This window comes from Dermacentor albipictus, chromosome 1, assembly GCF_038994185.2.
Source record: "Dermacentor albipictus isolate Rhodes 1998 colony chromosome 1, USDA_Dalb.pri_finalv2, whole genome shotgun sequence".
In the NCBI taxonomy this organism is placed as follows: domain Eukaryota; kingdom Metazoa; phylum Arthropoda; class Arachnida; order Ixodida; family Ixodidae; genus Dermacentor; species Dermacentor albipictus.
The window spans coordinates 251466087-251479300 of record NC_091821.1 but is presented as its reverse complement, the minus strand read 5'-3'; the positions used below and the strand labels follow the sequence as shown (position 1 = coordinate 251479300).

The window sequence follows — 13214 nt, the reverse complement described above, 5'->3', positions numbered from 1 at the left end:
GGTAAACAGCATTCAGAACTTTAGTAAAATGTCTTTAAACCACGTGCTGCACTGCAGACAAACTTCGTCGCTGACCTGTGTAATTATGATCGAGTGGAAAAAACACTGACACAACAAAGGAAAGGATGAGAACAAGAAATTTCCCGCCGAACAGCGGCAATCCATTGCTACTGTTGCTCTCGCTGATGAGGCTTTGTGTGGAATGATTATAACCGTATCGCTGGCACGTTTTTGCTGGTATTTAAGCCCCCCCACCGTGCAACAATTCTTCTTCGACATTCCTTGAAGCTTTGGCCACCTCACACATGCGAAGGGTGTTGCTTATTTTGCTCTGAAAACGTGAATAAGACAGAGAAGCATGATCAACGACGCAGCAAACTGCGGCGCACGGCTGGCTCCTTTCCCAAGTGTTCTGCGCACGGCTGCCACCAGTGGCGCGTCCATCGACCCACACTATGCACATATATGCTCAGGATCTGCAATAAAATGTTAGTTGAAAGTTAGCATTTGTCCTGTCTTAACTTGTCCCTCGCCCTTACTGCGCTATGTTACTTGCATTATGATGAATAACCAACATGCCCAAACATATTCCCTCCTGATGAACTTTTTTTTTGTTCATTCTCCAACTGCCACAAGAAATATAGCGACACTATTGCAAACAGTATTTGCAAATAAAGAAGAGAGAGAGAGAGCTATGTTTTTTTCTACCACATAATTTTTAGCATTCACTGTCATTAAGCACAGAAAAAAAAAACTTGCAATATTTTGTTTTTTTCAACAGAAGTATTGCATTATAATATGCAGAGACGTCATGGTATGATTCTACTCATATGGCGTTCGCAGCCAAATGAAAACAATTAACATAAAATAATTGGAAATCTTAGAGAAATATGTGCATTTGTGAGCCCTAGCTTTACTACATATTCTAGTTGGGCAGACATCTAACAAAGCACCACAAAGTCTGAATCCAGAACAAAAAACATGGAAGAAAAATTTTTCTAAATTAAAAAAAAAATGCACAAAGTTTCACATAATAAGCTTAAAGGCTAAACCCCATGAGCGCGATTTTGTACGCGACAGCGATGAGCTACGGCTTCGAACGACGGATCGGGCCATCGCGTGAACAGATCGCTCGTTCTTTTCGCGGGATCGCTGGGTTCTGCAAATGTAGAATTCGTTGCTCGTCGCCCAGAAGTACTGTGAGCAAGCATCCAATAGCGTGAAGCCGGAACTGGATGTACATAACTCAAGTACTTCCGATTGCCGCACAGAACGAGCAAACAACTGAATTTTTATCCGTGCAAGGATAAGAACCTACTGCAAGACTTTCAGAAATATTTTATGCTGCTTTTTATAGTAAAACACATCAACTTAAGTTAATAAAGCACGCATCACGCTAGTTTCGGCGCCTATATTGCTGCCCTGATACCGGCAACACTGGGGAGACGTTGCTCGAAGTCATCGCTCGCATGGGGTACGACTTGTAGGCGACAAGCGAACGCAACAGCCATCTCCATCGCGTCGCTTGTCGCTGTCGCGTGCAAGATCGCTTGCATGGGGTTTATACTTAAATTGTGTGCTGGGGTGGCCATTATAAAAACTTGAGGTGTCTTTCGTTGTAGGATTGAAGTTAATTTTTCGGAGTTCAAGATCAGTGCTCTCCCTCCCTCCCTCCCTCCCTCCCTCCCTCCCTCCCTCCCTCCCTCCTTTTTGTTTTCTTTCTTCTTTTTTTTCAGACTGACATTTTTGAAACTGAGTGAGCATCTGTTAACCTGTTGATAGTGGCATAGATCTGTAGAAATATTGCATAGCCTGTGGGTTTTAAACATTAACATTCTAAAGGTTGGATTGGTGATGACAATGATGTATATTGAAACTTTTACCACTTTAGCTGCAATATTTCATAGTTTTTTCTTTTCTTCAGCTGCTTGCTGTTGTGCATTATTTTCTGTGTCCTTTTTCTGTGGTGAATAGATATTTAACTTATGTCACGCATTTTACTTTTACCTGCAGAAGGAGGATAATTCAGCCCTTGCACAGTTCTATTGGGCCGATCAAGAGCTCAATCTAGTGGCTACTGAATTGGACAGCTTTGATGGCCGAAAGGACCCAGATCGATGCTCTGCATTGATCAACCAGCTTCGTGTTTGTCAGGACAGGGTAAGGCACAGTTTGTTGCTGTTCTAGCCATGTCAAGCAATACGAGTTTTTACCACCATATGCAGGTGCTAGGGATTTGCCATGACATCATGGATGAAGCCATCCCCGATGCTCGGGCAAATCGTGATTTTCGTGCCAAGTTTCCTGATGATGTGCTGCAGGAAAACATGTCTGGCCTGCTTTGGTTTGGTGCTGAGGTAAGAGAACTTGTTAGGAAGGCAATATGGTTCAGGTGTAAGCACTATTCCTTTCTGAACTGCAGTGTCTTGCTGCTGGCTCAAACATCATGAACAGGGAACAGGAGAGCTCACAGATGCGGCCATTGGCAAGGGCTCTCACAAGGTCTTTGGACAATGTTCGCTGCCTTTTACGTGAACAGTGCCTTTGCAATCCACATGAGTACCCAGAGAAGGTAGGTTGTGTGTTCTCCACATTGAAACCGTGCTGAACTATTGAAACTATCCATATCTGAACCCATGCCTGCCCGCAAGTTAGTAGAGCGGTCAGTGGCTCATGGATATAGTTTCTCTCTGCCATATAGTGCCTGGTGGTGCCTGCGGCAGTCAGAGATCACTTGCATACTACACTCAGCTTGAATGGGAGGGCTTGACTTAGCTGACTGTAATCATTTTAATGTGAAGCATTCTTTGCCAACTTCGGGAACTTTTTCTCTCATCAGGTTGTTTACATCAGCGTCATCTTTAAAAGGAACTTTGACATGCAAGTGCTTAATATTATGCGGCTACATCGCCCTCTGTTCCAATTATTTTTTTGCACTGTATGTGGCACACTGTGCAAATTTCCATTGTCGCACTTATTGTATAGTGCAATAGTAATAAATGCTCAAAAATGCAAACAAATAAGTTGTGAAGCAGCACTTTTCAGTTCAGAAACCTAATGGCAGTCGCATATTCATCTTTATATGGGAAACATTGAAACACTGAGACATTCAGAATGCAGCACTGTCTTTTCACATTCTCACCTGCTGTGCTTTTCCTCCTTTTTGCATTGCACACTTCGCAATGCCAGGGTGTGTTTTGCTTGCCAAGATGCAGTGGAATCTGACATAGGAAATGCACCCACTGCACTCTTCAAGGCACATAGGTGTCAGAGTGCACATTATGCATGTGAACACGTTTGACAAATATCAAGTGAAAATTTTTATAAGTCGAACTACATTGAAGTGGACACCTGGTGCCATATTTGACAATATTTCGACACTTGTCCAGCATATATTTTCTCTCACATCATCTACACTTTTTAAATCAATACCTCTCACCTGACAAATTGCTGGCCTTGGTTGCGAATGGATCAATTGAGTAGTGACGGATTCTTAATCTGACCAGTGCTTCCCACCACAGAATGCCATATGTGTTACATATTTTAATAATCATATAGTCTGCTCAGATATTCGTGTGGTTGGATATCCCTGTCATGTTTCAGGTTCCTAAACATGAAGAGTAATATGTATTGCAGTTTATCGCACTTCTGTTTCTCAATACAAATTATGCTGTGGTACACAACTTTGTGGTGCATGTTAGTTCATTTTAACCAAGTCATTTCAAAGGATGGTGCTCTGTAAACTGTTCCTTACTGCAGCAAATGCCCATATTTTTAGTGTTCTTACCTTTTCCAATAAATATTGGTTGCAATTGTTGACCTTTTGAGTGGAAACAATGCAGAAGTAATAATGAAACAAATAATTTTACTGAGATGTACTGAGATGTATGGATTACGCAAGAACATCATTACGCAAGATCATTAGTGCCCCCAAGATTTCTATAATCAGTGTAACATTGGAGCACAGGATCTGGCAGTATAATAAGCAAAACAAATCTTGAAGAACATAGGGAAACAAAAAACAGCCAGTCTCGTAGGCAAAACATCAGTAAAGTCGCTTGTTTTGCTTACATGCTCCAGTTCTTTATATATATATATATATATGTATATATATATATATATATATATATATATGTATATATATATATATATATATATATATATATATATATATATATATACACACGCACGCGCGCGCGCGCGCGCACACACACACACGCACGCACGCACGCACGCGCACACACACACACACAAACACACACACACACACACACACACACACACACACACACACACACACACACTGAACTAGGGAAATGGCGGGGGATCCGAGTAGTGCAACTTAAGGAAATGAAAGTGGGCGAAGAGATGACTTGCCGCAGGTGGGGACCGAGCCCACATCTTCTGCATTACACTTGTGGTGCTTTACCAATTAAGCTAGCACGATTTAATCCTCCCGCCCACTGGCTAGGGTGTTTGTGTATGTGTACAGGATTAGCCCTGAGAGTGTTAGCCAGTGCTGCTCACTGGCTAACACTCCCAGGGTCGCAAAGCAAATAAGTGCTAACCTATAAATTCTATTGTCATTTTCACACTGATTCTCATTCTTTTCCACAGCTGAAAGAATCATTGAAGACATTTGATAGGCTTTTCGCTGAATTTGAATTGAGGTAAAATTATTTTGCACATTTAAAATAAGTCAGTTTGCCCAATACTGATTTTTGTTTTTTTTTATTGCAGTTATGTAAGTGCTATGGTACCTGTAAAATCTGCCAAGGAATACCACTTGCAACAAGAAGTGGTGGTGTTGTTTTCCGAGACATTGCAAAGGTTTGTTCCCCTGCACCTAAACCTCCACATGCATGCAAGACAGGAGGAAACCGTGATTTAAACAATTTCTTTCCTCAGATTTTCATAGGAGTAGGCCACTGTATGCATATGTGCCTAATGTACAGCTTTTGTGAAAAACAGCAAGAGAAAGCTACTTGGAGTATGGGTGTTGCTGGGTCTTGGCAGCACTGTGTCGCAACTATGATAATTCTGGTGGCGGAATGCCCTTATGCGCAATGTACTGAGCATGATTCCAAGGGTTTGCCTCCTATTCTAGAGCACATAAAGGGACACTAAAGAGAAACACTGAATCAGTTTAGGCTAATGACTTATTCATTCAAAAGATTATTTTCTTTGTGGCATTTTGTGGCAATTTTTGTGGCAATAGGTGAATTATTAAAAAATGAACATTTCAAATTTCTTGATGCTGACATACTGGCGCCGACATCCCTGCACCAGTAAATCAGTGTGATGTCATAAATTTCAGAGTACATTTACATGTTCTTGTGGCTGTGAACTTGCTAAGTTCAGTCTTTGGGTCTTTTTGAACACAGTGTAGCTAACCTTCACCAACAACAAATTAAATAAATGCGGACAGGCACCATCAAAATCTATGATGTCGCAACGAGCTGGTGTGGAAACTTCGTAGTAGTACACTACCTCCATGTTTTTATTTTGTCAAGTGCACAGGTACTCGAGAGATACGCCGCATTCTCCTGGCCGTTGTGTGCATGCGCGAGTTGCAAGAAAAAAATTTTGGGACTGCCCCTAGGCACTACAGAGGAGGACACATTTAAGCTGGTTTGTCCATAGCCAAACTGCACTACGCAAGCACGAATAAATACTTCAGAATAAGCTCTCCCTTCATTCCCGTATTCTGGCATAGCAATCACAGTACCGTGTTTGTAATTGGGAGTACCGTAATTCAAATGCGTGTTCCGAAAATTATTTTTTAGATCTGCAGTGTTATACCATTCCCCTCCTTTCACATTTGCGGTAGTTGTTCTTTATCCCTGCTTCAGCACCAGGCCTGACACGGAGGGTTCCTGCCAATGGGAACAATGTGTGGGCTTAGGTGGATGCCGCTTTAGTGGCCGAAGATCAATGAACAGTAGTAGTTCTTTATCCATGCTTCACCAGCATGCCTGATGTATGGGCATAAAGTTGCATACAATCGCTAGAGGGAACTGTGGTGCGAGTGTCTACAGGAGCTGCAAGGAGGGTGGTTCGCCAACATGGAAATGACGGTTAGTACATGGATATGCCTAAACTTTGTTTTTCTGGCTTTAAACGGCTTCGTGACTTTGCAAACTGATCATTTTCAAGAAAGTACTGTGTTATAAATAATTAAACATTAATAAAATTGCCCAATGACAAGATTTGTACACAGGACCTCTATCAAAGAAGCCCAGTATTGAAACCATTGCACTACGGACTCGTGGACAAATGGAACTACTGCAATAAGCAGCGATTATGCGTGTTCATGGAGTCTCTCTGCATTCTGCATTTATAGAAGGCATAGATTGCTTTGAAATTTAGGCCAACAAAGGCAGATAATGGGTAATAAACGAAGCCACGAGAACGTCTGAAGCCACAAGCATGAAGGTCAGACAAATCTATGTACTAACCATCATTCCCATAATGGCTTAACAATCGCAGCGCCAGAGATCCTTCTAGAAATTATTGTAGGAAACTCAATGCTGTAGGGCTCCAGCTAAAGAGGGCAAAGCGACCCGGCACAAGATGCGGGGTTGGGGGCTTAGGTAGATGCCGCCTTAGCAGCCACAGACCAATGAATAATGACACATTGTTCTTTACCTATGCTTCAGCAACACGCCTAATGCGTAGGGTTTCTGCCAAGGGGAGTGAAGTGACCCAACACGAAGTGTGGGCTTGGGTACTTAATAGATGCTGTTTTAGCGGCCGCAGGCCAATGTATTATGACACTTTGTTACAGTGAATTTCTTGTATTGTTTGCTTCCCCATTACGGACTCTGTATCGGCTGCTGTTATCCCATTTGAACAGAAGTTAAGCACCGCTTGTCATGCAGTGCGTATTGCCATCGGCTAGGAACAAACGGAGCTGAGCGTGTTCTTCTCTGTTCCTCTGTAGTACCTAGATGCAATCTCCCAATGTTTCTCTTGCAACTTGCGCATGCGCACAATTGTCGGACAAAGGCAGCACAGCTCTTGCATGTCTGCACCCTTGACAAAATGGAAATACGTGCACCAACCATCATTATTTTTTTGTCTTTTGCCTTACTAAGCCACTTATCCTGGTAAGAGTGGCTTTTTGGTGTTGTGGTAGGGTTATATACAGCTCAAATAATTTTTCTCTTTACTGTCTCTTTAAGCAGAAGTTCAACAGGAGGATGTACCCGATAGTTAGTTGCGGTCTCGCGCTTTGGGGTTGTGCTTTTTATAGCCTTCTGAAAGTGTTTTTGCCTGCGTGCGACTTCATTAGTGTTCACGAAAGGCATTTGCACCAACTATAACACTGATGCACTTTGAAGTTGCTGTCTTAGACAGGATGTGATGTTGACATCTTGTAAGCCCTTAAAAATGTGGTTTATTTGTTGGGAAAAGTCATCCACTTTACAAGAAATGTCCTCAATTTCAGAGCAATTGAGGTAAAGCTAGTTCCCCAGGAGATGGTGGAGACATACGATCCAGCACTCATGTTCACCATTCCAAGGCTAGCAATTGTTGCGTAAGTTATTCATAGGAAATTCAGCTTAGCAAGACAACTAATGGCTGAATTTTTTATTGCCAGTGGGCTAGTGCTGTTTTCTGATGGTCCTTTGAATGTTGACAAGGACTCTTCAAGCCTTTCGGAATTGTTTCGGCCATTCTACAGTCTTCTATGCAAAATCAGGTATGTGACTACTTGTGTTGCTATGTGCTTTACATTTATGTGTTGCCTTGAAAAGCAAGTATTTTGATGATGCAGTTAACGTGGTGGCATTAAAAAAAAGATATTTTTTTTCGGCTGTGGATAAAAATAGGCCAACCTAAAATTTTGTCATTGACACTTTTACTCTGAATATAATATTTGAGAAGTTGATTATTAATTAATTATGTAATTAAGCAGAATACAAAAAATAGTCTGACTTGTTCCAAGCGACGGCAAACAACATTATTTATTTATTTATTTATTTATTTATTTATTTATTAAAAATACTTTCAGGGCCCAAAGCACTACAGAAAGGAGTGGAAGGAAAATGGCAAGATGTGCAGCTAACAAATATATATATATATATAAATCAGTTATGCTGGCGATTCTGGAGGGAAGATGTTTCTATGTGACGCTTGTTCTGGGAACAAAAGAGTAATTACACAGTTTTGTGCGACAAGACGGTAGGCCCACCTTGAAGCGATGATCAGTCCTTGGAGATATATAATGAGGCAGATGAAACAGAACGTCCTTCAAATCGTTGTTAAAATAATAGATTTTGTGAAAAAGGTTAAGAGATGACTTTCAATGCAATGGAAGGTCAGGCAAGTTTAGGGTTTTGTGACTCTGGAATGATGTGAATAATTCAATAAGATGAAACGTGCTGTGCAATTCTGAACGGCTTCAAGAGTTTGAATGAGTGTAGTCCAAGTAGGAACCCATATGGCACATGCGTACTCTAATTAAGAACATACCAAGGTTTTGTAAAGTGTTAACTACCTTGGTTCTGTCCAGCTACTTAAAACACGTGGTATTTATACAAGCAGTAAACAGTATTTTTGTTTGCTTTTTTTGCCTTGTCACTAATTTATAAATGTTACCATCTGATACTGTCTCTTATGAACCGTGTATATAAATCATGCACCTGTTGCCAGCAGTGCCACATTAAGAAATTGGGGGCCCGGGCCTAAATTTGCCTGGGAGACTCGGTGATGATGATGTTGCTGATCATGGCGATCACCTAAGATGCCAAATATTTAAACTGTTGCAAGTATCACATTCTGTTTTCAATTTTATTTTTGGAAAAAAAGTTACATGCCCATGAACATACGAGGGCATGTAATCTTGATATGATGTTAGCAAAATTTTTCCTTTGAAAAAGTATGTTTCTTTTCTTCTCTTAAGTTGTTATCCAATGCTATATTGTCTAACGGGCACGTCATCATTTAGTAATGAAGTTAGTCAAAAATTCACAAACTGCTCCATCTCCATCAATGGGGAAAAAGAGAACTGCCTGTTGTAAAGCAACAAACTTTTTAGTTCGCATCAACACTTTCAATTTCTCTGCATATGTGGCATGCAATCTAGGCGAATACCAGATAGCACATGTACTAGGAGGTGTGATCCCTTAAACTCTTATGTGGAATTAGGCAAGAGAGGAAGGTCGTTTGCAGGCACTGGTTGAGCAAAGGGAGAGAGCCTCTGTGCACGAAGGGCAGGTCGCCTCCTCGCACCACAGATTCTTTGCTTCTATTTCGGCTGCTACTAAACCCCTTTTTAAGAAATATTGTGGTAGAACCACTACGATGCTTTACAACTGCTATTGTACAACCAAAATTTTCTATGGGGTCCTGCTGAGAGACATTGTGTGAATGTTGAGGGACTTTTTATAATTGTTGAGGCGCCTATGAAAAAAAAAACATTTTTCATGGGGCCCCCTAGCAGTCTAGGCCAAGTGCTGCAGCCACCATAGCCAAAGGGTTAATCTGGCCCTGGTTGCTAGTATAATTTGTAGTGCGGAACAGAAATGTTACTCTTTGTACAAGTATAGTTGAGATAAACTCATTGATATGTAATGGTTTGTCTGAACTAGTACCTTGTTTGCACTGTTTTTGCTTTTAAAATTTCCTGCGTAAGGCCCTGTGGGAATGTGAATATTGTAGTTATTATGTGTTGTAATTTTTGTCATAGATGTTTGAATATATTTGTAAAAGCTACAATGTGCATGCTGGTTATGTGTCTCGTGTCTTATAGGTAATGTTTATGTTCATAGACATTTGTATAGCCTTCCTTGTAAGGGCTTATGGGCCTAATAAAGCTGTTGATTCAGCTTTTAGCCCATATTCATTTTCGGTACGTATCCTAGAAATAAACTTGAATTGTAGTTTGAAAAGCAATGTAGCAAACAGTGGACCACCCTGTAGTGTTCTGTACACCATCAATGTCCTAATAAATTATTTGTGGTTTTGTTTATTCTTTACCCTAAAGCTTGATATCTAACCACCATATTACCTTGTTTGTCAAGTACCGTCAAGTGACTTTTCGAGGATGTTCTATTCATTTGCAGAATATGCAGGATTTCTTAATGTGGCCGAACAACATGATTGTACGCTTGAGTGCTTTTTGTTTTCCTTTTAGGGAACTGCTGTGGACCCTGTCAAGAGAGGAGCTTTGGCTTCTAGAAAAAACCTTATGCCAACTTGAAGAGCCTAAAGCATGCGTCAACTCCAAACAGTGCTCATTTGGTACAGATGAATATATAGGACTGGACTCTGATGTGTGCATCAAGCATTTCTACAGCAATTATAACAGCTGTAAACAGTTCATCAAAGACTTTTACAACCACAATTTTGGTGTAGCCCCAGAGAGCGAGCCTGTCCAGCAGATGCAAAAGCATATCCGTGAGCTTGGTCTGGAGACCAAAGAGTTCTGGGCTGTAAAACACTCCAGTCCACTGGCTCGCAAAGTTGTGGCAGCATCCCAGTGTCCATTGCAGAATACCACTTCACCACACAAGCAGCAGCCAAGTGCTGTTGACAGTGAAAGCAGTGCCAGTTACGACTCTGATGACAGTGTGGTCTCCGACAACTGGTGGCCTCTCTTCAGTGACCCCCTGCAGGCAGGGGCGTCCGCAGGTGCCTCCACAGAGCAGCAGCAGCAGCAGCCAAGGCAGAGTCCATGCTTGCGCAGATCCTCCAAAACATCAAATGTGTCTGATCGTGTTCCAGTGGTGCCACAGATTCGGCGATTGCAGAATGAAGAGCGCTCTCTGCCATCCCCATGCTCAAGTTGCAAAAGTCTGTCAAGTCTTTCAAGTGCTGAATGGGAGTGCATGAGGTATGCTCATCTCTAGGTTGCCACTGAGAAGAACCTGATAACATTTTCTGCCTTTTTTTCTTCCCTGTTTTTTGCTAATGCTCCATAGTTACCAAAGCACAGACACCAGTTCCTACAACTCTGATTGCCCTGATGATGAAGAAATAGCTCTGGCTCTACAGGCTGCAGAAATTGCATTTCACAATGAGCTTCGTTGTCGGTTCAAGAGCACTGATGACCTCATTCATAGACTCTTCGTGGGAATTTCCGGTGAGTTATTCAACCCTGTGCTGATCATTTGTGCGAGATATGTGAAAGCCTTGAAGGTTTTCATCAACCTGTTGATAATTGTCAAAAGTGCTAGTGCTGGAGAGACCTTCGAAAGGGGGTCAGCTTTCTTCTATTAAAAGCATTTAGGACTGCTGTATTGTATTTTTTGGTGCCTTCACACAAAAAAACGTTGCCTTGCATTTGCTGGTTGATGACTTGAAAATTTTGGTCTTCTGTGGAGAAAAGGCTTTATAAAGTTAATGTTGTTGGTGTATGAATTGATGATGTTGGTCACTAGCTAGCCCTGCCTGAGAAGTGGTCAGATGCCATTGCTATCACTGTAGCATTTAAAAAGTGTGTTTCAGGAATGGCTGTGAGCAATGCATGTCCTCTAGAAATTCTTGTCCATAATTTCACTGGTCAGTTTGGAGCAATTTCTTTTCCCTCTATATATGTTAATGAGTGTTTGTCTGCTCTATATGTGGCAAGATCACATGTTTTACTGGTGAATTAGTCATATATCTCTGAATTCACCACTTCATCTTGTAGCATTTTACCAAACAGAGCAGCTATGTTTATGTATCCACAAAACTAAATAAAGCTGCTCCAAATTGATTAGTGGAATTTCCAGGATCCTAAAAAAAAAAAAGAATTCAACCATGTGGTAAACCTTTTTACAAACATGCATTGGCTATTCTTCTTTCTTGGAAAAGGTGTGGCTGACCAGCTGCAGACAAATTTTGCCGGCGAGATGAGAAACATACTGAAGTGCGTCTTTGAAATGAACAGCTCTTCAAAGCAAGATTCCTCTGCCATTTCCCTGGACACGGAGGTGGGCTCATGTCAGCAGTATGCATTACTGACTGTAGTTTTGTTAGGAGCATTTGTTTTTCTCTGTTTGAAATACCTAGTACTTTCTTGCCGCCATGGAGTGTGTAACATTCTCAACACATGCCAGGGTTTTATCAAGCTTTTTCTGTTCAGTGGCTTTTGATTCTGGAAATCAGGTGCCCATGGTGACATGACAGGACATAAGGGTTGTAACCGCTCTGGTTTACAATTGCTGTGGCCACAGTGTTCACATTTTTTTTTACCTGTGCGCTTCGGAGCAATCTCTTCAGCGAGCAAGGAATCAGAAAAAATTCTTAGTTAAGCTAGAGTGGTATATTACACTCTTGTAACAGCGTTGTTACACTTGTATAGGTGATTTCCAATGAATGCAGAGTTTTTTTGTGTGTGTGAAAATGGCTTCAAAGGTGAGTGACACTTGGCAGTGCCACCTTAAGTTTGAGGCAGCTTCCTGTTATGTCGCATAGTATCATTACTGCTTGTATAATGTTGAATATCATCATTAGAACAATTGCTTGGGCACAAAATTCTGATTCAGTGAATTAATCATTGGCCATGATTTTCTTACCAAACAATCAATCTTGCGACCTGATAGGCACAGAGAGAGTTTCAAAAGAACACTTTCCCAGTCTAATGTGACTTAGCACATACTTTTGAGGCACCTTCAACATTTCTGTGCCTAATTTAAAAAATATGTAAAACCAGAATTTTGATATCTCTGCTCCTTTAGAGGTTTGTTAGATGCTCTGCGAAGCTAGAAATTTGCTCTCCGACCATATTCTGTGTGTTGTACTGTGTGTATGTATGTAGCTTGCTGTTTGGCTCTGAGGAAGCATGTGTTTAATAAATAGAGATCAGTAATAAAAATTCTATTGTTAGTTCTCTTGCATGACAGTCAAATGAGAAGTAGGAACTAGCTATGATGGATCTTGGGGTTAGCATATAAATATTTGACTATGATTTTATTGTTTGTGAATGCGCCACTTTGGTGATGTTTATTGGTTTCAAATTTGACATCTTTTAACCTTCCTGTGTCACACTAGGACCTGTTTCAGAAGGCAGACCTGGCTTAATCTGAAGTAATGTCATTTTAAGTTTTAAAGTGTTGTCATTCTCTCTTGTTAGCCTAACGGAATGCAGGCTGAAGTGGCACTTTTGCACTAAGATTGTGACATGTCTGAAAAATGTGTAGTGTAATTTATGGCACTCATTTAATTTTGCGTTAGCTATTTGAGTAGATGAAGCATCTCATTGTAGAGTTCTGTGCAGTGTGTAT

At 41.1% G+C, this 13214-nt stretch overlaps 1 protein-coding gene across 2 annotated transcripts in view; it reads left to right on the top strand.

Moving 5' to 3' along the window:
* Window positions 1-13214, top strand: part of LOC135900948 (lateral signaling target protein 2 homolog) — a 58240-nt gene that overhangs the window by 36625 nt on the left and 8401 nt on the right. For both annotated transcript variants that reach the window (XM_065430579.1, XM_065430584.1), the window contains exons 2-11: window positions 2014-2160; window positions 2226-2357; window positions 2423-2572; window positions 4618-4670; window positions 4741-4830; window positions 7451-7540; window positions 7604-7705; window positions 10142-10840; window positions 10929-11089; window positions 11803-11921. In XM_065430579.1, coding sequence (XP_065286651.1) covers window positions 2014-2160; window positions 2226-2357; window positions 2423-2572; window positions 4618-4670; window positions 4741-4830; window positions 7451-7540; window positions 7604-7705; window positions 10142-10840; window positions 10929-11089; window positions 11803-11921 — 1743 coding nt within the window. The remainder of the gene's footprint in view (window positions 1-2013; window positions 2161-2225; window positions 2358-2422; window positions 2573-4617; window positions 4671-4740; window positions 4831-7450; window positions 7541-7603; window positions 7706-10141; window positions 10841-10928; window positions 11090-11802; window positions 11922-13214) is intronic.